A 25,286-nucleotide genomic window follows, 5' to 3' on the forward strand; every position below is an offset into this window, starting at 1 on the left:
AGGACTTAGGAAAGCTATAGATACAGTGTGTCAAAGCCAGTGTCTCTAACCAGACAATCAGATTAAGAGATTTCATTAGATACTCATAACCATTATTTCAGTATTGTTCACAGGTCATTCATATGTAACAACATTACCAAACTACGTGTTGCCCTTCCAGACTTAAGTAAGTGTAAGCGTTAAGATGGATTTTGTAACAACTAAAGCAAAAAGAATAAACAGAACCATAAAACACAAAGGCTATTTACAAGATATTCAAAATCTGATTTGAAATATATACTCTAATTCACTTTCAAAAAGCATATATAGAACTTTTATCTCAACTGATAATAATTTATTTCAAAGTTCAGTCCTTGTTCAAGGAAATATACGAAAAATCGAGCAAGCTACACAGTTTCCCTCCACAGCTCCACTGGCTGATTTTAATCTATTTTCAGATTACTTAAAATATTTGCACTGGTTTTACACATTTTGTTAATAGGAAGACATATTTTAGCTGGGGTCACGTCTCCAAGCTAAGTCAGGGGAGAACCTGTGCATCTATCTTACTCTATTGAGCATGCAGAGGGCCATTATTTTCATGATTCTGTGTTTTAATTCATACCATAAAAATCTTAGGAAGGAGAGAAATCCTCAGGTCTCCACTCCCTCCTTTCCCCATCCCCCAAAGAACTTCATAAAGATTTTATTGTAGTACAACCGAAGTCCATTCTCATTTCATGTTCTCATGAACTTCTGTAGTTATTGGCTGATATATGCTACGCATTCTCAGGATACTACATAACTAGGAAATCTGTTTCAGTTTATCAATAATCTTTTTATATTTCCTAAACTCCGATATGGTGCAAAACATGAGAGGATTGTGCAAAATATGGAAGGGCATTTTAGAAAGATGGCAAGGTTTGGTAACTTTGTAATTCACAACCAATTGGATTTTTAGGAATCTCCAGAGGGTTTGGTAGTTACTGTAGTCTGCGATATACTTTCTCAAGAGAGGCAAAAAAAGCTACTCATTTCTAAAAGATCATTTCAGAGACCAAGTTCCTTATTTTTGTCTCTACACTTCAGTGTATTTTTAATAACAAGTATTACATTACATGAACAGTTACACAGTGCATCGTCTTAGTTAGCAGTATGGGGAGTAGAAACAGTCACATATAGAAGTTGGTCCATTTTGCCAACTGATGTGCAGAATACCTGGTCCGAAAAAGGGAAAGATTTTTAACATGTTGTAAGGTATCCTTATCATTTACTGCAGTTACATTTCTTTGAACACGAAACATCTTAGATTTCAATCCATTCCTAGTTTACATGTTTAGTAACTGCTCATAAATCTGTGCCTAAATTTGAATCCAAAATTAAATTTAGCTTTAAAAAGCACTGTATGTGGGCAGAAAAATCAATTTATCCAACGTGCAGCAGTCCATTCTAAAAACAGGCTGCAGGGCCCAGGTCAGAACTCACCTACTAATGAAAAATATATCAGATGTTACCTTCTGTAGAGAAAAGAATGTTGTCAATAAGGCTAAAAATAAGATAAAAAGAAATCAACTAGCAATGAAAATAAAAAATGGTCTTCATGTCAAGTTTTTCATATCAGCATGTCTGGGTTTTTTAGCACAGCATTACACCTAGGTATTAGATTGCTAGAAGGCACATGCTATCATTCAGTCATGCAAAACAAACAGAGGAAATGAGGCAATCACATTTTCTTTTTTGTTGTTATATGCAAAAGAAGTATCAAAACTTCTTAAAAGGATGAAACAATTAAAAAAAAAAAAAAGAGTCAATGCATACTGCTCTAAGCAGACCATGTTTGTTTTGATTTCTCAATTTTGATAAAGTACTACCATTTAGAGTCCCTGATGATCTAACAGCCTTTGCAGCCACAGGACAAAGCTACGGAAGGCCCCACTGCACTGTCCTGAACACAAACCAGAGCTGAGCGGTGGAACAACGACAGCAGAACAACACTGTAAGGTGTATGCTGGCTTTTGCTTTTCTTACTCAGCTACAGCAGAACAGTCTGGAAGCAATCTTCCCAGCAGCTGCTCTCATCAACAAACTGTTTATTGTAAGAAAGTGGCTGGGTCAAAGGCTAAACATCATCTAGAACTGAAAGCATATCTTTAAAAAAACCTGAAGCCGTATGTGTAAATGAAAAAAGCACATTACATATGAAAGAGAACCATATTCCATCCTGAAAGGCCAAAAGTCTACTTAAACAAAAACTCCTTAATTTGAGGCAGCGGTATTTTATAATGTTGCATTAATTTACTGTGGCTTGTGCTGATTTTGAGACCTGTACAAGGTTTCTAATAAAATAAGATGTTATTTAAAATTCAATCAGGTTTTTTATGGTTAAAAGAAAGAGTTGTATTAAAAAAAATCTAAAATATTTTATTAACATTTATTAACATGGAATAAGTTACCTCCATATTCACATGCAACAACAAAACGAGTACTCCTATAATACATTACAAATGCACCATCAACTTGTTGCACAAGTTGCAAAAACAGGTTTAGGCTCAGTACCAGTTTTACAAAGAAAAAAATTGCAGGTTTTATGATGCAGGTAGCAGAGCAAGATGAGTACTAAACACATGTGTATTAAATCCTTCACAAGCACTTCTCAAGTCAGTTTCAAACCTTATTTGAAAACTTTCGAATGCAACAGCCCATATTCAGATGTCAAAACCTCTTCCAGAACTCCTGGCTCTGTCAAGAATCACTGAAGGATTGAATTTAGCCAGATTTTAAGCCAAGTATACTTTAAAAAATCGTAATTGCACGTTACCATATAACTATATTTAACCATGTGAATACATGCACACACACACACACACAAAAAGAAAGGAACAAAGCATGTATGCATCAAACCCCCCTCATATTTAGCATAATTTGGTAACATCCATAATAAAGTTTTAGTTTAAACTCAAGGATACTAAAAATTACAGGATAAAATCTCATTTAGTAGGCTGGAGTTCTTAATCTCCGAAATGAAACAGTATAGGACCACCTATGCAACATAAACTGGTATCACAACACAGCACAGTAATTGGGGTTTGTTTGCTGCAACAGACTGTAAAGCTGACTTTGAGGGTAAAGGATCAATAAGAACAAGGTCTACCTTTGACATAACATCACTACATAACACTTCACAAAAACGAGTGCTGCAATGAAAGGGTTGATAAATCAGAGGACTAGGAGGTGTTGATTTCTCCTACCAGAAAAAGGTGTGATAAATTACAGTCTGACCATTTAATTCTTCATGACACCTACTTTGTAACAAAACTGTTGTTATTTTTTGAAGAAAAGTGAACAGTAAATCGAGCATATGTTCAACTGTGCTAAAAATAAGTATAGAGAAACCAGGCTGAAGGGAAAAGACATTCCACTTTTGCACCAAAATCTGAACATTATGCATATTAAAGTGTGTTTTTTTAAAAACAAAACAAAACCAAAGTCATGTTTAGAAGAATAAATTAAGATATAAATCTAGCTCTAAATGTTGTATACATTTATTTTAAATCGCTCTCAAAAGTATTCTGTATTGACTCGAAAAAAATACAGAAGAATTTTGTTCTCAGCTAATAAGGCAATAAATTAAGTGCAATATATTCAGCTGGTAAAACTGGCTCTGTTGAACAGCTATCACATAACAGTATTTTTCTTTGGTACCAAAACTTTTTTTTTTTTAAACCGAGGATAAAATTTTTTGTTGAAAATCTTGGAATTAGTAGTAGAATAAGTTAAGTAAATAAAACCTAGGAAAATATTTTTTCTTACCACGGATAATACACAGTTCTTAGTTTAAGGTTTTCCATCAGGTTTGTTTTGCCTTTCAACAGGTTTATACACATAATATGTGAGTGAATTTAGTATTCATGAATATGAAATAGTAGCACAGGAGCCAAAGATTCTCCTCTTAGCACTGCAAACACACATTAAACCCAAACGACAAGATTTCAGCTGTACCTCATTTTTGCCTCTTCTGAGCAGGAACTCCCAATTCTGTCACACTGTAGGGGTTTTCAAACTAAAGAAATGTCTGTGAAATATTAGGGTGAAACCACAACGCATTTTCACATGTACCACAACTCAGAAATTACAATACAGTTATGTCCCTAAAGTTGCACAGCTAATGTTCATCACGTGTCATATATTTTATAACCCTTTCTAAAACCTATTCAGGTTGATATAACAGTTTATAAATAACAATTTAAAAAAGATACTAAAAGAAACATCCTAGAAAGAAAGAATTTATTGGAAATTATATGTTATAATGGCAACAACATGCTTGGTATGTTATTCATAGTATACCTACTCTGAAGATAAAAAACAGTATTAAGATAACAACTACTAACTTTCACAGTAACTAAGATCTCCTTGCTAATCCAGGATTCTAAAAAAACCGAAAAAGTAAACCAATGCTTTTTATTTAGGAGAGTCTATCAAAAAAGTTAAGCTTCATGTTTTGCAAATATGTTATATACACACACAGCAATGTAAAATTTAGGTATCAGATCAAGAACTCTGAAGGAAGCCCGAATAATATTCAGTTTATCACAAATTAGTACATTTTGTTTACAAAACATGGGGAAAAACACAGGATTCACACCCATGTTCGATAATGCCAGGTTGTAAGAGTGAATGATACAAACTATGTCCACAGTTAGCCTAGCTACATGTTTTCTAACATATTGTAATTCTTCTCTCTGTTTTTCAGCCCTTTCAGATTTAACACTTACTTTCTCCTGCTGAGATTTAAACCTTATTCAGAAGAAAAGAGGTAAAAATTTTTCCTCAGAGGAAAAACAAGAAGATAGTAAGCAAATCATACACTACACTGTCCTGTAGCTGTAAGGGTCCTGATACACAGGCAGCTTTAAAAACTAACTTCAGAGCCAACCCCCTTAGAGAGCAGACACCTGAAAGCATTTCTGCAATTGTCAGGGATAAATGGGAAAAAAATCCCAAATTCCATTTGTCCTTTAAAGGTGGATATACAACATACATAAACCTCAGAGGGATAAGGCCAAATATTTATCTAGTCAAAACCTTTAGCTAGTCCAGGGCTGAGTTCACTTTAGTCAAGTCATATATACTACCAGCTTCTACTCCAATACAGAACTTACAGTATTGTAGACAACGCAGCAGAACTCAAAGCTCATGAGTGAAATTCAGGGTTTTAGGAGTGACTTTGGGAAATAAGCCACGCAAAGAAGCAAACAAGAACGGACTCGAGACCGAGGCAGTCTGTGAGACGTGCTCAACAGAAGCAAACACAGGCAGTCATTTTTGACAATGGCACATTCTTTATTCTGAAGGACTCCGGATTCCCTTGACTCGTCCCTGAGGATAACCACCTGTTTCTGTGCTTAGGGACATTTATGCTCTCTATTACTGATAAAAGAGTTGAGGGAAGACCACACAATGTCTCAAACAAAATTTTGCAATATTCATTAATGCAAATGGTAATACTTCATGTAGAATGTATCCTAAAGAGACCTCATTTAATAAAATCTAACCACAATGCTTGGAAACATGCCCTTGCATTGTTTTAAGACTCAACTGACTAGCACACCTGAAAAAGAAGATGGCTTCAGTTTTTAGACCTTTCCCATTAAAATACAGTATTAACCCAGTTAAGGAAATGTCTTGGGTGGGGCGGGGGGCCGCAGTCTGGAGGGGACAATGAAACACAACCTTATGGAAATACCCACTGAAAACTATGTAAACAGCAAATGCTTGCTGCATTTGGGCACTAATGTAGTCTCTTGCAAAGGTTAGTGACTGCAGCACAGTAGCAAGCCTCAAGCTTCTGACAAGGTATAAAAGCTTTTAACTGAAGTAACAGGAGACCTTAATGTAATTTTTCATTCCAACTCAGCAGTCAGTGAGTGAAAGAGGATTCCGGCTCCAAGGCATATGGCTGTATTGTACATTTCCTGGCTTCTGACTGACTACAGAAAGTGGTAGAAGAGGAACTTTTGAACCCTGTTGTCACACTAAAAAGAAAAATAGTCAAGGTCTGGGCAAGAGAGTCTTACAGAAATGCAGACTAAGACTACAACATCCTACCCAGCCTACACTTCTAAAGTCCAAAACCTGGCCAGAATGAAGCAAAAGCTTTGAAAGTCTGAAAAACAGTTCTGCACATATCCACTCCAAAGACAAACTCTTAACTGATTAAATATGAACCATCTTTGTTGAAGGCCCTTAATTAATAGCCCCAAAACAGAGGGTTAACTTCTAAAAACAGATTTTCTTGAGGGAAAAAGTTCCAGGAATTACTTCAGTCAGTACTAAAATGCAAAAAAAAAAAAAAAAAAAGAGTTTTAAATGTATTTCCAGAATAGTTCCACACAAACTAATGAACTTAAGCTACAGAGAAAGTCTGTGTACTCAGTCTGTGACACATTGTAATTAATTTATCCTTGCTTAAATAGAGACAATTTGGGTCTCTGCTTCTTGAACATAATAGCCGGGAAAACAGAAGACTGAGAGCAAAGTGATTATCATTTAATTTCAAGCTTAAAGTTTGATGCATACTTTCTGTTTGTCAAGCTAGTGTTATTACATAAATTCAGGAACATGACAGTGGCTGCAAAAGTAACATTCTACTAGCAAACCACCATATGCTCCTAAGACAGAGAGACATCCTTGAACAGACAGAGAAATTGTTTTGCATGGAGCAATAAGGACAGCAATAATTGCAGTAAGGTTTATTGCAGTTCAGAAATGTCTAATTTGCTATTCCTGTACTGCTAGTTGGAGACCATCATTAGACAGAGTGGATTGTGTAAGACAGAAAAAAAGCTTGCAAATATTTAGAGAAGACTGAAATCCACGCCCACCTCCAAAAAGAACTGCTTGCTGCAGAGATAACAAAAGCATATCCTTATCATTGCTAGCTATTCATACATACCATTTGACTGAAATAGCAAATTAAACATTATTGCTTCCCAGGTGTTGCCTACAGCTAAAACAGGTAGAAGGAAAAGCTTCCCATAATTGCAAGAGCATTTTAACTTCTCTTTCAAATGACAAAATAACATTTTGCAGAAAGGGGCAGCTCTTGTCAAAAGCCGCTGCTGCTCAAACGATATGAATTCAAGGACAAGGCAGCAGCCATATCAATATAATATGCCCCTTTTAATCTGTACCTTTTCTCCAACAGTGGTCAGCAGCATAGGCATGAGAGAAGAATACAGCAAGCATAAGGTGACTATCTCCTCTTCTCACAATCTACATCATAAGGACTCGTGAGCCAAGGAGCATATGCCTCACAGCTCTAATTAAGTATTCTCTCACAAAAGACAAGTAATCTTTTGAATGCAGTTCAAAACATTCCTGATATCAACTATGCTCAGTTAAAATAATGACAGGAGTATTCTAAAGACAAAAGTACAACTTTAAATGTTTTCAGGTATTTCTAACAAAACCTCAGGAATTCAGACAAGCAGATCAAATATTTATGGTAATTTGCAGCTTGTACTGTTTACGGTAACTTTGGGAAAGTGCCCCTCTCTCTAAGAAGCAAAAAATAAGAATAAACATTTGATTTCAGCTACTGTATTTTCATCAGCTAACACATTGTATTAATATATCAACATGTAAAATGCAGTCAAAAAATGGAAAACTAATTAGATAAAAATTATCTCTGCAGCTGTTGTTCCTGTCAGGTACGTGAACAAATCATAATACTAACAATGCCATTTTGTAATGAAAAAAAGTATATTTTCCAGACCAGAAAAATGCATGGATAATTGCTCATTTAATGTAGTCTGTTCCAAAGTCAAAATATGCCATATGTAATTTTTTGTTTAAATCTTGATGATTATGCATTAAAACACAATTATTTTTCCTGATCTTGCAAAAGAAGTTCAGAAAAACATCCTGGAATTAATTTTCTTCAATTTCGACTACACGGAAATGCTAAGACATGTTCCCACAAAATAGTTCTCTCCATCTTAAAATTCAAAGGATCTTCAGATGTTTTTAAATTCCTAAAAGTTGTCTTTATACAATAGGCAGAGACCATCCAGGCACAGTTCTTTAAAGGGGAGGAGATGGTGACAAGCTTTTTCCAACTGAAGACTGCTCTTTTTTTCAAATACTTTTTATAATGAGAACCATGTAACTTTTTCTACTGAAATATTAACCTACTTCATCAGTTGAAAGGTAGGTTACAAAGAAATCATGACCAATTACTTTGTTACAAGTGTAACATCAAAAAAGACATAATGACAAACAGAAAAAAGGAAACATACCATCCAGCAATACACATTATATCCACAATCTCCCTTCACATTTGGATCTTAGCAAATAAAAATCACCTTATCTTTATTTAGATTCTCTCTCAGAAGTTGTTAAAAGACGGCATTCACTTTACAGTAAGTCTATACTGAAGGGCAAGAAACTGAGCAAACACATAGATAAAGGTTGTTTGTCTGAAGAATGTTTTGAGACTAGGGACTCTGTGTACCCACTTCTAAAGACTTAAGTTATTAAATAATCTATTGTTCTGTCTTCAAATCTTGGTTCTCACCATTTACAAAAACTGTAAATTTATTATGGTCATTACTACTTTTAAACTGCAGTAGAGATTCTTATCCGTGCTAAAGCAAGCAGGGACAGACCGTACTAGTCTCCTCAATACTGATCCTCCTAAGGCTTGGCTTTAACAATTATTTTAACCATAGATTTATTAAGTTTTTACAAATTAAGAAAAATCTTTTGAAGTGTTTTCTGGAGTAGTACTTAAAATATTTCTTAAATAAGTTCAACAGTACAATTTTGCACACACTTGAGAAACAATACACAATAGATAAGGAAAGTAATTCCCAATGAAGCAAGCTGTAAAAATCAGTTGTCCTGTATCTTACATCCCAGTGAAATGATCAGTCCAAAGTAGTATAGATTTTATAGCTAAAACTTTCAGACATTCATTATCATAACCAGGAGCTGTAGGGAATGATGCAGTAATACAAGTGGTTTTCTATACGGTCAAGTCTTGCTCCTTACCTCTGCCTCTTCAGCTGTCGCCCCATTCCCCTCTCTCTTCCTCCCACACAGTGTCTGTCTTGTCTTTCATCTGGTATCAAGCTAGATCCACTAGCTCTTCCTCCTGAGGTTTTTCCTCTCTCAAAAAAGTTCTTACTCTCATCAGTCAAGGAGCACGCTCCAATTTACACACTAGATGAATAACTCCCATCTCAACTTTTCTCAGGAATAGAGTTCTCCAGGGCCAGTCATCTTCTCTGGGCCTGTGTGACTTTCATAATACCTACTATATCATGCATTCGGTAAGGAGGGGGTAAAGAAAGAATATTTGACTTAATTTCTGAAACCTGAGGTTGCCAATATGGCTAATAAAGTACGATTATACAGACTTTTAAAAAACATACACATACACACAGACTCGTACAAGTCTGTATATGTAACTATATACAGGTGTAGTACCATACTTAGGTACGGAACTTCATCATTGTTGTAGATCCTCTAGTGTTTGCACAAGGAAATGCTGCCACAGATAAAACAGTGACCAGATTAAATTCTTAAAATCATGTAATCCTCTGAAGCACAGCTCTGTATAATCTAACTGTAAGAATACAGGTTGTCCTGATGGACTCAGCTACACAGCACTTTTACAGAGCATGCTTCTATTGGCAGAAGAAAAATACATATACCATTAAAACAGACAGAACAAGATTTATTCTGATTTTTTTTTTCTTCTGAGAAACCTTGCTTCAATATTCATGTAAAACCTTTGTAATCAACGTCACCACCACAACTGTCAAATAACTGAGTCCAGTGATTTACTAAACTGGAACACATTCCACTTGTGAAGACTGACTAAAGCCCAAATAAAAAAAGCTTTCACATAAAACTTGTAGTAGAAACTGCAGCAAACCTTCTGATTTAAGCTAACAGCTGTTCTTTAATCAGCTTTTCACTATAAGAACTGCACAATGTCAGCCAGATAGTCACACTCTAAATTCCATTCCCACTGCACCTGGAATTTCAGGATTTCCTCAACATGCCAGAAACCCCAAATCATTTCTTAAAATGAACTGTCAAATGATAAGTACAACAGAACCTCTAAGTCAGTCCCTTTCCTATCAACTGCTGACACAAGTCACACTTGACAACTCTTTTTGCAGTCTTAATCTTCTTTGACGTCAAACTCTGAGAATACCGGAATGTCTTCTAAATCAGTAACTCTAATTAAACTCCGATCCTAATTTTCCAGAATAAATTCAGCTTGACAAACTTAACTAATAAGCTTTGTGTTGTGAACAATTTTTTTCTGCTAACATTATTCTGTAACTGTATTGTCAAAGAATTGTTAAGAGTCAAAGAAATACATTCAGAAAACCTCAATGTGGTAAATGCACTGTTTCAAAAACAGCTACAGTCTGATGTTTTCTCTTTTTGAAGGGCAGTATAAGGAGACACTTCTATTTCCTCTTGGTTATATAGTTTTACTTAACTTTTCCCTTTAATTAAAATACATTATCTAATTTCACCTAGTCATAATTTGTTTAAAACTAAAGACACAAAAGAAGTACTAATTAAATTGTTAGCTAACCATTATAAATTATTTCTCACTGTGGAAATGTATCGTCATTTCTGAGCAATGGTAACACGATAGCATCTCACAGGACTCCAGCTGATGCCAAGCCTGTTCTCATTTTCCCAGTCTCACTTACATAAATTAGCCACAGGCCCCACTGACAGTCAGAGAATCTCAAGTTTTTTATGTTTGGAAATACTCCACTTTTGTCAGACCTTTACCAGTGAGGTCATAGCAAATGAATTGATGCCAAATTGCCACGGATCTCCAGAGCGTTTGTCACAAGTTATGGATTCTTGCTATCTAAAATCACCCATCTGCTCAAAGGCAGTACCCTGAACCCTGACTCCAAAAGGTTTATCAGTTACAACTTTTGAGTGCTGAAACAAAAACCAAGACCAGTCTCTTAATTACAGCCTTCACATTAAGATAGAATGTGTGCCTGTGTTAGACTGAGAGCCAACATGAGTTTTGATTAGGGTGCCACTGTAGATTTTACTTTTTAATTTAGATTCCTATTACAAACTCCAAGACAAACTGAAACTAAGAAAACAGCCTCACACACTAGCTAGCAATACTCGCTGCTGAGTGAGCTACACTCAAGTAAGGGTACTCAACCCTAATGCTATTCTTGGTCATCTCAGGAGTGAGAAGTTAGCAGAAGACATGAAGATCAAGCTCACAAATGTTTTAAATATATATTACATAAGCAATTCTGAAAGGATAATACAATTTTCCATTCTCTACAGTACAGAAAGAACATGCCTGCTGAAGAAAGTGGTTGTGAAGTATCATGCACGCTAACTTGAAGCAAGCCTTGAAACATGATAGAATACACTTCAATGAGTTGCACTTTGGTCAGATGCCAGCACACAATAATTTCATATCAGACCTAGCTCTACAATGAGATTAAATGTTACTCAGTATAAAAGGCATTAACTTTTAGTTCTCACAGCAGCATAAAGACTCTTTTTATGGAGATTGCTATAAACAAGATATTTTCTTTCAATCCTCAAAGCTTTTTGCATTTTACAAATTATCTTCAAAAACATTTATTGAATCAATACACAGTCAAAAAGTTGTTTACAAACCATAATGCAACATAAGCTTGCTATTCATTATTATGTCCCTACAAATGTTTGTTTAACATAAACAGCATGCTTGCTAATATCATGCAAGAAGGAAAACACATTTTTAACTAGCGAAGTGTAAAATAAAGGGAATGTTTGACAGATTTCTCTTTCCCCTCCCCCAAATATATGGTAAATATTCCCTGAAGATAAACAGAAAAGCAAAAGGTAGCTTTAGCAACCACCTGGAATTACCTGGCTCCACATTTGGAGTCCCCTTTATCTCCCATCAAGACTTCTTAACTGAAAATGTTTTACTGTATTTTGACACTACATACCATCGATTCCTGTGGAATTTAAAATGCCATTTAGAAAATCGAGGAAATATATATATAGGCCAGTCGCTGCAAACATGCAAGGATATTTTAATGCAAATCTATACACAACACACTATGCATAAAACGTTTTCCATCCCTTCCTTATTTTTTGCTTCCCTGGATTCTCTCAATCCAGCTCATACGTGACCCCTAGTGGTAAGACACCTTCCCTCACTGAAGGAGCTGTGTAAAAAGCCGCAATTGCATCCAGCTTTTGAGGGCAATTCACAGTGATTTTAATGTCATGCCAACACTGTTCTAGCTCAGCTGGGCAGGGACACTGAGCAATACTGGAGTCTCATAGCGCTGGTGTATGCACTGAAAATACCTGCAGCATGCCAGCCTCTCTTCAATAAACAGCTCCAGGGAGAAGTCTGAAAAAACTTTTATGAGTAAACAAATTAAACGGTAATTTAGCCTTCTAATACTTACAGAAGCCAGTATGAACAAAGCTCAACTGTCAGTCAGATACTGAGCCTGGAATACCACATTAGCACCCAGAGTTCAATCTCCATTGAACACTTTAATTTTGTCTCAAAAGTTAGTAATAAACCTTTTATGGTTTAATAGTCATTTTGCACTAAGCAGCCTCTGAGCAGATAGCCAGGAAAGCCTAGTTTCCTGTAACTGTGTCTCACAGGTTAACTGCGATAGTGCTCATAGTCTTTTTCTCCATGCCTTCTACATACAGTCACTTATTATTTCTGATATCTCCTGCACCACCTTCTCTCTCTCTCTCTCTCTTTTTTCTCAACAGGGCCAGCTAAACACTTCTCAGCAGCATAGGCAAAAGTTTCTTGTAAGAACAAACAAATTTTCAAGGCAAGTTATAAATTTAGTGACCCTCACTGATCCAAGCAAGCTCCTTGTATCTGAAGACAGCCAAGAAAAGACACTCTTTTCAGCCTCTGTAGAGGGAGGACTGCTCCTGTTCCTAGGCACTGAGACCAGCAAGACTCCAGCCAACAGCAGAGACCTGAAAATTCAGAAAGCACTGCCCTTCCCTGCACTCCTGCCCTATCTGGAGGTGGGGAGGTATTATGAGAGGAAGGAGTCAGTTCAATATTGCATTGATATTCTTTCTGTGAGACCAGTGTGCTGCTTCCTTTGTCACATTCTCATCACTGTTTTCAGCTATGGGGAAGAACAATGGTGTCAGGCAGCATATCTATAGTTATCTGTTACTGTTCATGTCAATGCAGCTCCGCGTAAGACCACCTATGCCATTATACATAGAGCTGGTATCACTCCACCACATCTACTCTACATCTCCAAGCTCTCATACCTCAGCTCCTCATGACATCCCTTTCCTCCCATCACGGCAACATGCTCAGTGCTTCACAAGTTCCTGCCTTTTTACTCCTCCTGCAGAAGAGGGTGGGTGCCTCTGTCAGAGCAGTGTTTAAGCAGAGTGGCAGTTTCACTAGTGTCTCTCTATTACCAGCAAGACTGACAAGCTGCCTTGGCATATAACTAGCTTTGAAAAGCCTCTTGCCCTGGACTCTATGTTATAAAATTTGCTACAGAAACTTAGCTTCTTTTAAGCTTTTACCTCTACCGAATAGTTGGAACCCAAAAAGTTTCAGAATTTTACTGAAGAACTGGCAGATCTATTAGCAAACTACACTAATAAATGTATGTAGAATAATAGAAGACTGAGGAGAAAGAAGACATGCTAAAATATACAGTATTTATTCCACCTCCATCTACTACACGACTCTGTGACAAATTTTACAACACTGTTCACTTGAGGTACAAGAGGAAATATCACTGACAAACAAGAACCAGTACCCTGGTTCCCATCTGCAGATTTCCTTCTCTTCCCCTTTTTATCCATTTTCACTCATGCTGCACTTACCTTCAGGTCCCATAGTTAATTCTCCCTCTGTGTGCTAGAGAGGGTAAGGACAGAAAACAGACAGGGCATCCCTCCTCTCAGTTACTCTATTAAATTACCACAGATTAAGAAATTACCCTGTGCTCGGTAAACCACAGTAACTGACCATAATCATTCTCTTAGCCATCCACGAGTGTGAAGTAAAAACATATCCTCTTCAATCTCTACCATTTATTCTGTCATGCCATTGAGTTCTCTCTACTTATGCCCAGCACTCTCACAGAGCTGGTGCTGAAAAAGCCCTGTGCAACCTAAGCACTTCCAAGACTGGCCTTTTTCCACAGTGAACCTGCAGAGGATTTAGCTGGCAAACTTTTCAACTCTTGAAGGGGACACTAACCAGGAATCTGAAGGGGCTCACACCTCAGTCAGGGTGGCATTATCTCTCAGAAAGTTATAGCTTCAGCTATCCTCTGACCAAGAGAGCTCTGAACTGTTGAAGCAGGAGGTCCCTATGTACCTTCATTATCTTGAGCGCTGATGGAGGGGAAAAAAAAAAAAAAAAAAGGAGCTACTAACTGTCAAATAACCATCCCCTCTTAGAAGGCCACTCCTTTCAGAACCACAGGCTTAAACACCAGCAAACAGTAGGGACTATTATTAGAATCCAGACATTAATACAAAGAACTTTTCAATGAATGACAACACTAAAGTAGTATTGGTTTACGATCAGTGTGCTCCCTCCAGGTTTGTAAGTTTCCTTCTAAAGAAACAAAAGTTAATTTGAGGAGAGGAAGAATACAAAACAAACAAAAGCAAACCCACCCTCCCTGTACACACCTGCAACTCAAAGCCTTGGAACCCAACAAATAACTTTGACTTTATTACGGGAAAAAAACCCTAAACACATGCAGTTAAATTACAAATATTTTTTATTTATAGTACTTTGTTATCAGTCCTTGGGTTAAGTTTTCCAGATAAATGCTTCAGACAGTTACTTAAGAGAAAAAGCATACTACCTGTCAGAATGCAAATAGTTTGCCAAGTGCACTGCATTGCCTAACCAGCGCAGTAAAAACACACGTTTGAACAGCAAAGAGTTCCACACATGGCATACATTAAATCCATTTCCCAAAATGAATAAGCTGTTCCAGTAAATACACAGTTTTACTGGTACAGATGCACTTACATTGCTGCATCTACTTTTTTTTTTCCCTGAAGCAACTTTAGCATATAAGACATTTTCATTCCTAGCCAAGAGACAAAAACTGGCAAAGCTTTCAAGTACAAAGATTTCTGGCAACAATGCATTGTTCATTTGAAATGACACACATAATACATTAACAAAAGTAAAAAATGTTAGACACAAACTATTTATCACTGACCAACAGAATCCTTTCAGATCATTCATGTGGTGTGCTTTTCATTCAAGACTTTTCTCAGCTCTCTGGTTACTTCTGAGGTAGAGCAAAGAGCAGATTTCCTTTCTGGAATAAATACTTCCAAAGGGCTTTGCTTTTTGTCCTACTGGCTAAAAAGCAGTGATGATGCTTACTCTTTGAGGATGATAGGAAAAAAATAAGCAAGTCTCCTATTTTGTGGATTATACATTTTTGGTTTCACTTTTAAGCACAAAAATTTGGATAGCAATAAAAATAAGGCTTTGGAGTTTCAGTACAACTATCCCTGATTTTAGCACTGGAAATTCATAAAAAACTCTAAAGTCTCACAGTTGAATCTCAAGTTCTACAATACACATATCATATGCATGGAAATATTTCAGAAACAATTGTCTCAAAATGTACCCTGAAATCCAGGTTCATTATAGTGTTAGCTGAAGTGTTCAAATTTCCTGTCCTCAAAGAAAGATTTACTCAGGATAAAGTAACTTCATACTCTCTTTGCTGACATAATAGACTCGGAATTTAAAAACAGCCAATGCCATCACAGAATCAAACCTGCACCTCAAGATATGTAGATTTGGTCCAACTGAATTCTGATTGTGCTGTAGTGTACTGAGTTATTCAAATACACAAAGTTGTCTTCACACTACATTACCCTTGTGAGCACAGTATTCTGCATCTCAAAGTGTCCTTTAAAGGAAAGTTTGAAATTCAAGAGGTAGATTCAATTGCACTTTTTAATTATTGTTTCTTCCTCCAACGAACAACAGGTAAAACCCCCAACCTCAAGCTTCAGCCAATATGTTTGTATTGACTGTTCATTATTTTGGAAGAACGTACTGTTTAAAGGATGGTTACTAGCTGAGCTAAAGTAATGAAGACTGATTACATTTCATCATTCCGCTGCCATCCATTTGGAAGATATTGAAAAAAGTGACTCAGCCTAGCACAGCCCGAGGAGTTACTAGTCAAGTTTAAGAGGCTTCAGATCAGCAAATGTGTGGGTGTAATATACTTCCTAATGGAAATAATCACTATTCCGACAAATCTTTCTCATTCTTCACAGAGTAAATTCTTCTTTTGAAACCTAGAAGATGTTATGCTGAAACTTATGGCGACAATATACAATCCTAGCATTTATGTCTGAAAAATTATCCTTTAAGATAGCAATGTGAAAGAGTAAATATCTGAGCATTTAAAGGTAAAGCTGCAGAAAAAATCAGATCTCTATGCTTGAAGCTGCCACTGAACATATGGGTGCCAGACAACAGGCTTACAGTGATTACCATTTGTTTCAACACTTTGAGTTCACCCTGCACCATAGCGACACAGAATTTTCTTTTTACAGCTATGTACAAGTCTGCTTAACTGCTTTACACCAGATCAAGTGAGAAAAAGGTGCTGTGTTTCAATACCAATACTTGTCTCTAAAATTACATTTAACACCAACAAGTTGGGCAGATTTAACCAAACTTTTAACCACCAAGTAACCTGCCTTTCATACTATATTGCTCTTTGTTCAAACACTGCCTTCACTGTTGTAGCACTGTATCAATATAAGATGGATTTTTCCTATTTAACTGAATTTTAAAATGTCCATGTGCGTATCTGAAGCAAATCATATTTGCAAGCCTGACTGTAAAAAGTCTTGTGATGAAAGAGTTGCCTCAAGTGCTGTCACTTTGCAGGCCCCCCACTTTATAGTCTATTTACAAGAAAGGAGATCAAGAATGAAAAGCGCACACTGCCATAGCAATCACTCAACACCAGCAGCAGTGAGCACTAGCCGAGGATTGACTAACGTAATTCTACATGGTAAGATCTAGATCTCTTAACAGATGGACATTATCATCCATTACACAGATATTAGAGCTTTTCTTTTAATTCAAAGCCATAATACTACCAGAATTTCAATCTCAGACTGGTACGGCCCACGGACATTTTAAGAAAAAGCCAGGTGAACAAAAGAAACACAGGAGGAAAAAAAAAAAAAACCAAAACCAAAAAACCAAAAAAAAAGTAAAACTGAAAATCCCTGGGTCATCGCAGTAACATTATTAGAAAACTGCACCACACACAAAATTTAATAAATCATATTTTCTAGTTTGACATCTCAATCTGACTTTCTAACTTTCTACTGAGAAGTAACCTAGGTATTGTTACCACAACAGTGGTAGCAATGTGATCTAATTTTCACTGTTTGGAAAGTTATTCAACAAGTAAAAGTAAACAAGATTCAGTGCTTACTCAGCACAGCCTCCAACTCATGCTATTTCAAACTTGAAAACAGCACAGCCGGAAGTCTCTGCCTGTTTTAGAACAGTATCAGCAGCGTAAGTCTTGCCTGGCTAAACCATACACAGTCAATATATCACTTTTTTAAAAGCTTGACCATCCCATTCCTAACGTATTTTTCTTGAGTGCTAAAATTTAATTGTGTAATTTTCAACATAACTACTGTCAAGGTTTAAATATTTCTTCTTGAGTCTCCTACATTCCACCCTAAACTAAAATTTTATTTTCACATGCCAAAGGCAAAAAGTGCATTACAAAGTTCATAACTCCTCATAGAATATTAACATCTGCCTTTCCATGTCTTATTTCAAAGAAAATGATACTACATTCAAATTTACTTACATGTAAGTTAATTATATCTTTGCTAATTTCTTCATACATCAAAATAGCCCCCAGTTTTTATTATATATAAGCTTTTTAGAAAGTAATAGATCACATATATAAAATCCTGGACACAAAGTCAAAATTCAACCCTTCTCCCCAGCATTAGCTTTTTTTTTTTTTTTAGGAGTTAAAGAAATTGTCTCCCCAAATTCTAAAGTTACACTAATTTTCAGAAAGCTAATGCCAGTTCTGCTCATATTTTATTATGTTTTTTTAATCCATGTAGTAAAACTGTGATTTTAAGATACATGATAACCATGGAAACTGGAAAATAAAACTTCAAAACATAAATCCTAAGGAAGAAAAAAAAAATGCCAATCTCCACCCTTGAAAAGCAGCTAAAAATTACATTACAAAAGGCACCTTCCAAGACCCAGAGAACAGACAGGAAGATATGAAAGTCTTATGCTAATTGGTATCAATTTGATTAATAGATCTGATGGTATTATCAACAGCATAGCAACAATGATGCTAAAAGACATGGATTGTTCAGGAATTGTGGGCAGAGGAAAAGACAAGAGAAGCTATTTATCCATGTAATAAAGTTGAGTAAGTTTTATTTGATGTCCACAACGTAGTAGAAAATAGGCTTGATCAAAGTCCTGAGGTGATAAAGGAGGAAAGTTGGTGGGTAAGAGAAACCAAGGAAATCACACAGAACAGGGTGCAGCTCTACTGTAAATTAAGGCTTACAGATCAGGAAGAAAAAAAACTAACCAAAATAGCACTTTAAATTTAAAGAATTAAAAACCAGTCCCCCCCAAAAAATTCTACATTTTTCCTTAATAGAGTAGAAAAAGCAGAACAAAATCAGTTATTATTTCCTCCACATAAGCAAAAGGAGCTTGTAGTTTCTAAAATTAATTAGAAAAATCTGACAAGGTTGGGTCTACCAGTGGTTTTTAAACATAATGGTACAGATGCAACCTCCAGGTCAGGGTGGGAATAATCAGTGAACTGCCAACTCTTAGAAACTTTTTTTAAAAGTTTTTTAAAAAGGAGGAGAGTGTTTGCCATTCTTCCATTTTTGCCTAAATATTTACCACTGGCAACTGCTAACAAACAGAACATTTGAGTTTGCTTGATCATCAGTTGACTCATTATGGCATTTCTTATTGCAGGCAAGCATAAGAAAATAATCCAAAAAAATAACTTTTTTAATAAGCGTTATTTGGATAATCTCTCAGGGAAGGAATACACTATCCAATACTTCCTCAGTGACCTGTACTGGACAAGCCATCCATACAAACACTGACAAAAAAAAAAGAAGGAAGTTAGAGAGTATAAAGCTTGCAAGACAGTTTTCCTTCATCTCCATTCCCAGTAGTTATGACTCACTCTGATCTTAAACAAGTTTAAGTATTTCCTCAACTTATTCACCTGCCAGATACATTTCTGGTACCTCCTTGCTCTCTAGGAAAGCAAGAAGACCTATGTAGAACATGATGTATAGAATAAAACAAATAACTTGTTAGAAAGCTCAATTATTACTTATTAATTATTTCTTTTAATATGCTATCTCTTTTTACACATAAGACACTTCTAGAACATTCTGTGAATGGAAGTTGCATGTCATGACTAAAATGAAAGACATTTAAACAATGACTACATGTACAAGCACAGAAAAATTATAATTAAAAAAACTGTGGAAAAACAACATTTTAAAACTACTTTTGGTGTAAACTTTAGCTATACACTACACATTTAAACATTGCAAAAATATCTTTAATAAAAGGTCTGCAACCTGTAATATGCCACTAGATGGCAAGTTTGCATACAAATTAGCTAACTTTTTTTATTCATGCTATGTCTGAAGACAGCAAGTGCATAGGAAAGAAACAATCATCAAAAAAGAGTGAAGGAAGAGAACAAAAAAAAAATTCAATAAAGTTCTAATCATCTGTATAGACCACATTTAATATTAGTCAAAAAGGCTGAGTGTGTTTTAGTTTTGTTTCCACATCTGTCATACAAATTAGATAATAAATTCTTATTAATTTACAGCTCACAGACAGGGAAGAACTTGTTTCAAATTTTGTCACAGACTGCAGCATTGGCTGTAGCAACCATAAGAATCCAAGATTTGGAGGAAGGCTGAGAAGGGAAGCAGCAGAGTTAGGTCTTGGGAAAGCAGACCTCAGCTTATGCAAGGAATTGCTCACTAAGATTCCTTGTAAAGCAACCACAAAGGTGTTAGGGGTACACAACACATCTGTAAGAAGAGAATGAGGAAGCTGTTTTCATCCAGTTTGGCAAAGAGGAGACTAAAGAGTGATTTAATAACAACCTACAACAACAGCCTTAAAAGAGTGACAGAGCCAAACACTACTTCATAGAGCCAGACAATATAATAAAACACCAACAGCCATAAATTGCAGCTTGAGAGGTTCAGGCTGGACACCAGGAAAAAAAATTCACTAGAATGGTACAGCAACACTGGAATAGCTTGCACAGACAGGTTGTAGCATGTACCCTTGGAGGTTTTCAAGATTAGACCAGAGAAAGGGCATGGCTGACCTGATGTAGTGTTGGCAACAGCCCTTCTTCAAGCAGAAGGCTAGATAAAAGCACTTTGAAAAGTATTTTCACCATTGTAAACGGGAGATGGATCTGTCAGAGTCTGACACACACGAAAGGTAAATCATTCAAGAGGAATAAAGAAAAGCTCTCTACATTTTGCCATTTTGCCTAATTTTGATCAATCGTTACATCCAATCTGAGTTGCTATACAAGGGCATTACTTCATGCACCAGCAAAATGTTTTGGCAGTATCTTCAGAGGCATAGAAAACAAACACAGATTTGAATTTACAGATACACTTGTTAACAGTGTTTTAGTTAGTTTGTCTGGATCTGCTGCTGACTTGCCTGCCATACAATGAAGACACATATCACATATTCCCAATCTATAAATTGTGCAACACTTATCATACCCACCTTCCGGACTAATGAACAGTGTTTTGAAAAGTACAACCTAAATCTAAAATATCATCCAAGTTACGTATAAACATTCAGCTGTAATATGTCACTTTGTTCACTGATTGATCCTGTAGTCAAAAAAGGATGTTACATACGATACTGCTGGAACAGGTATCCAAGAAGGAGCTTCTACAGTTGAGTTCTCCTAAAGACAGACATCTCCTTTCTGTGCTAATGTAAGACTGGTACAGAAAAGTCGCAGGAATCAGATGCCTCCTAAGCACAAGTAGTGACAGCACTACATGGGTTGGAAACAACATCCTCAAAGAGCCTGATAAACCTGTATTGCTTTTCAATCACCTACTGTTTCACCCCTTCAGATCAATATAATACAGTTCTTATGTATTTGAAGTCATTTAAAAAAAGAAAAAGAGATAAAATTACTGCTTTATATGTTCTTCACAGTTCTTCAGAGCAATGTCTCAAATTGAGAAGTCCAGAATAGTCAGATGACTGTTTGAATTACAAGAAGCTATTCTATTTTCAGGAATTATTACAACATCCTCAGGAACAAAACTCTTCATTGTGTAGTCACACACTTTTCCCTACTCACTCAGGTCTTTCAGTTTTGGTCTGACAAATCATTCTTCGTAATTTGGGTTTAACCTTTTGTTGCCAGCCTTCTACCTCATTTTATAAGAAAAACAAATCCTGTCTTTTAAATCAGTTCTTTCTGTAGCTTATCACAGCCTTGTGTTTTGATATCGCAGAAGCATGCAAATAAGCATAAAAGTTCTTAACAGAAATAGAGCAAATATATCTGAAAAGTTAACCCTGCACAAGTTCCCCATGGTTAAATTCAAAACTACTATTAGCAGGTAACAAAATAGCAACAGAATAGAAATTAAACTTTTCGCTTACCTGTAATACATACGTAAAGCTCTCCAAGCAAAATACCACATAAGAAACAAAGTGTATTTAAGCAAACACTTAATTTGTCGTGCAGGGTAAATCTCAAACAACTGAAATGTAAGCAGAAGCCCTACCTCATCAGAAGAGAGAAGGTAAATAGGTGTTAACGCAGGAATTTCACTTAATTCACAACTCAGGCCAAGTGATACCAGGATCTCCTTGAGAACTTCATATCTCTTGGTATTGTTTATCTTAAGCAAATTAAAATCCTCTTCAGTTTGGACATCCATAGAATTGATATCCAGTCCCAAGTATGCCTGGCAGGATATGTGCAAAGGGAATTAAAAAAATTATTTTGTTGGTATTACGCATTTTAGCATGTCAGAGAAAGGTAAGTACAACAGTTCCAAAAGCAGCTGTGTCCTGACTGTGGTTGCTGAACTATCCAGTGTTACTAGTGCAATTACAAGTGTCTCATGTCTGTCACATGTACACAAGTAGGGCTTTGTCATCCTGATAAATTAGGGAATACCTATGTATTTATAGTTTCTGATTCACGGATCACAGATGCCAGTAAACTACAATTTTCTCTGAAACCTACACAAAAGATCCCATCTTAATAAACTGGTCTTCTCCTGAAGGAATTGTTCAAATTTGTGTTTACTAACTTAAACTTCTCCTTCTGCTTTTCCTGTCTGCCAGCAACCTAGAACCAACAGCAATATTGGTCATATTCTGTCCTGTACAAGAGCAAAATTACATTAAAATTCAAAGAGCTTTATCAGAGGTTGCACAAGACACACAGAACTCAGGCTGAGCAAGTCCTTACTGTGTCACATGAATTAAGGTGCAATCAGTGCAGATAAAGAAATGTTTCTGTCTGAAAGAAAACTAAGAACCCCAGAACACCACCTTGTAGAACATCACTTCTCAAAGCTGAAGGAGATGCTTAAAAGCAGAAATGAAATGGAGAAGAAAAAAAAAAAATCCCTTCTAGACCTCTTTTTGGGTTTGTTTGGTTTTTTTGTGTGTGTATTTGGTGTTTTTTGTGGGGTTTTGTTGGTTTTGCTTGTTTTTTAAATAAGTGCTCCAAGATATTTAGAAGCCTTTCTACCCTACTATATGTACACTCATTTAATGAAAATCACAAGCTATTATCCTTGTTCATTTCTCCAATTTTACACATTTTAACGATGTTCTTCATCATTCATATATAATCTAGTTTATTGAGATTCAGGGAAATATGCTGAAAAGGCAGGGGGGCACACGACACAGAAGAGTACAGGAAAAAAAAGGGAAACAAGTCTGTGACAGAATATTTAATGTCTGATGTCACTGTCAGTCCCCTGAAGAGAAAACAGTAAGGCCTTTCAAATCCAGACTGGAAACAATTTAAAATTATAAAATGACATACTAAGCCTTTTAATCTCATTTTTGAAGCTATACTGTAACACCCCCTTTTTCTGGGGAAAACCTCTGCAGTATTAAGTTTTGCTACAGCAGAAGGGTCAATTTAAACCGCACAGCAAAGCAGGTTTTACCATGGAACTTGCAGAAACAGAGAGCAACAGTATCTAATCAATTTTCTAGTACAAGCATACAGCACATGGGTGGCAAAGCTTCCTACACAAAGCTATAAACATACTATTATGTATAAAAGAGTTTCAAAAAAGCTAGTAGATTTGATCTGATAAACTGGTAAAAGACGAAAACACTTCTAAGAAACCTGATTAATATTTCCGAATTATGTAATTGCTAGAAGAGTGTACGCTATTTGATACGTGAGCAGTTAAATTTGAGTGCTCTGGGCTCCTGAGAAAGTTCTCCTGTAACCAAAATATTGGTAAAAATAGGTCCTAGAATCTTTCATAGCAAGTTTATTCAGCTATGTCTCCATTATATTCCTCATCTACTTAAATACTGGTAAATAAATCTTGCTCTGCTTTTCTCAACGTGCTGCTTGAAAGCAAAGACAGAGTAAGGGAAGTGATATAATTGTGAATAGCCATGCTAAAAAGAAAATGTTTACCTCTGCTCCTACTGAGGCTAACTCAAAACGTGCAATTTGCCTTCAGGCTCACTTTAGAAGTTTTACTACAAAATGGCTGAAAATCTCTCTAGATTTAATAGCACAGGTTATATACCCAGGTAGACACATGCTTCCGGGGCATAGACTTATTTTCTAAACTTAATGATACCTCTTATCAGCTTTTCTAGAATTCAAAATTGTAGCCAGATAAATCTGTGAATATTTAAATAATCAGTGACCAACATTGACCTTTAACACAGCCATGGAAACTTCCTCACCCATTATCCAGGAAGACAGACAGTAACAATAAGAAAAAAAAAAAAAGATAATGAACATGTGAACTAATTTGTTGTTTAACTTTCTGAGGGAGTTTTTTTGGTTGTTGTTTTTTGTTTTTTTTTTAACAGAGAGCACAATACCATAACACTGGAGAGATACCTATTTGCTGGGATATTATTATTCTTAAGTGGAATTAATAAGATTTTGGCTCATTCTAGACTCCCCCACTTCTGTCCCCCAATTGCTTTGAGCTATTTGTTAGGTATAGAACATGTTAAACATGTAAAAGTTTAAAGCCTGAAGGAAGACTCAGGAAACAAGAAAAAGCAAGTTTCCAGACTAGATTCGCCCCTGCTACCAAAAAAAAAAAAAAAAAAAAAAAAAGGAGCATACATTACTGACTGAAAACATGTCAAGATTTAGAAAACAAAAAACAAGTTTTAGAATTTTAATTTCAACAGTAAATAGAAAATATGCATTCCAGTTGAATAAAGGGGGGTTTTAAATGACAGAATAACAAGGACAACATCATGAACCTAACAACAATCTAGAAATCAGCCTTAATCAAAACACTGCTAAAGAAACTATAAAATGGTTTGTTTTACTCATAACACAAAGATACAAACAGAATATAACTGAGAAAACAGTAGCGATACTAGCAAAAAAAGAACCAACAGACCTAAACCAACGATGGCAGTCAGAGACTAACCTTTATTGTGTAGTTACTTGCTCAAGCAAGAATCGTACAAGTTTTTCCAGACATGGCATGCAACGAGCAATAGAGGCTGGGACTCTCATTCACTAGTCTGATTTCCTGACGTGCTGGCTACTTTAACCTTAGGCCTTAAGAGGAGACGTCTTTCAAGTTTCTTGCAAGGTTTATTTTATATCCTCTCCTGACTCCCTGCTTCACCATACTTCATATTTTTGTAAGTATGTCTCTTTTTTATCTTGCCATTATAAGCTTTCACCATTAGTCCACCAATGGCTTGGCTCTTCCTGTTCCCACCTCCCAAAATGCACAGTTATATCACTGCACACCTTCTAGCAGACAGCAGAGGATAGCTCTGCTCTTGAAGATGGCTTCCTTACTATGCAAACCTGCTCTCTACCACCTACTGTGCTCCTGCATGATCTACGTGCGTGTGGCTACATGGTGAAAAAAAGGAAGTGGAATCATAGAATGACCCGGGTTGGAAG

General features: G+C 36.2%; 1 protein-coding gene across 1 annotated transcript in view; it reads right to left on the reverse strand.

The window, feature by feature from the left end:
* The window catches only part of HLCS (holocarboxylase synthetase (biotin-(proprionyl-CoA-carboxylase (ATP-hydrolysing)) ligase)), a gene marked incomplete at its 5' end in the record, with an annotated part of 105,579 nt that extends 83,484 nt beyond the window's left edge, over positions 1 to 22,095 (reverse strand). The window contains one exon of the mRNA XM_010077251.1: positions 21,913 to 22,095. Coding sequence (XP_010075553.1) covers positions 21,913 to 22,095 — 183 coding nt within the window. The remainder of the gene's footprint in view (positions 1 to 21,912) is intronic.
* Between the last annotated feature and the right edge of the window lie 3,191 nt (positions 22,096 to 25,286).

Source organism: Pterocles gutturalis, unplaced genomic scaffold (genome assembly GCF_000699245.1).
Source record: "Pterocles gutturalis isolate BGI_N339 unplaced genomic scaffold, ASM69924v1 scaffold30413, whole genome shotgun sequence".
Classification (NCBI taxonomy): Eukaryota; Metazoa; Chordata; class Aves; order Pterocliformes; family Pteroclidae; genus Pterocles; species Pterocles gutturalis.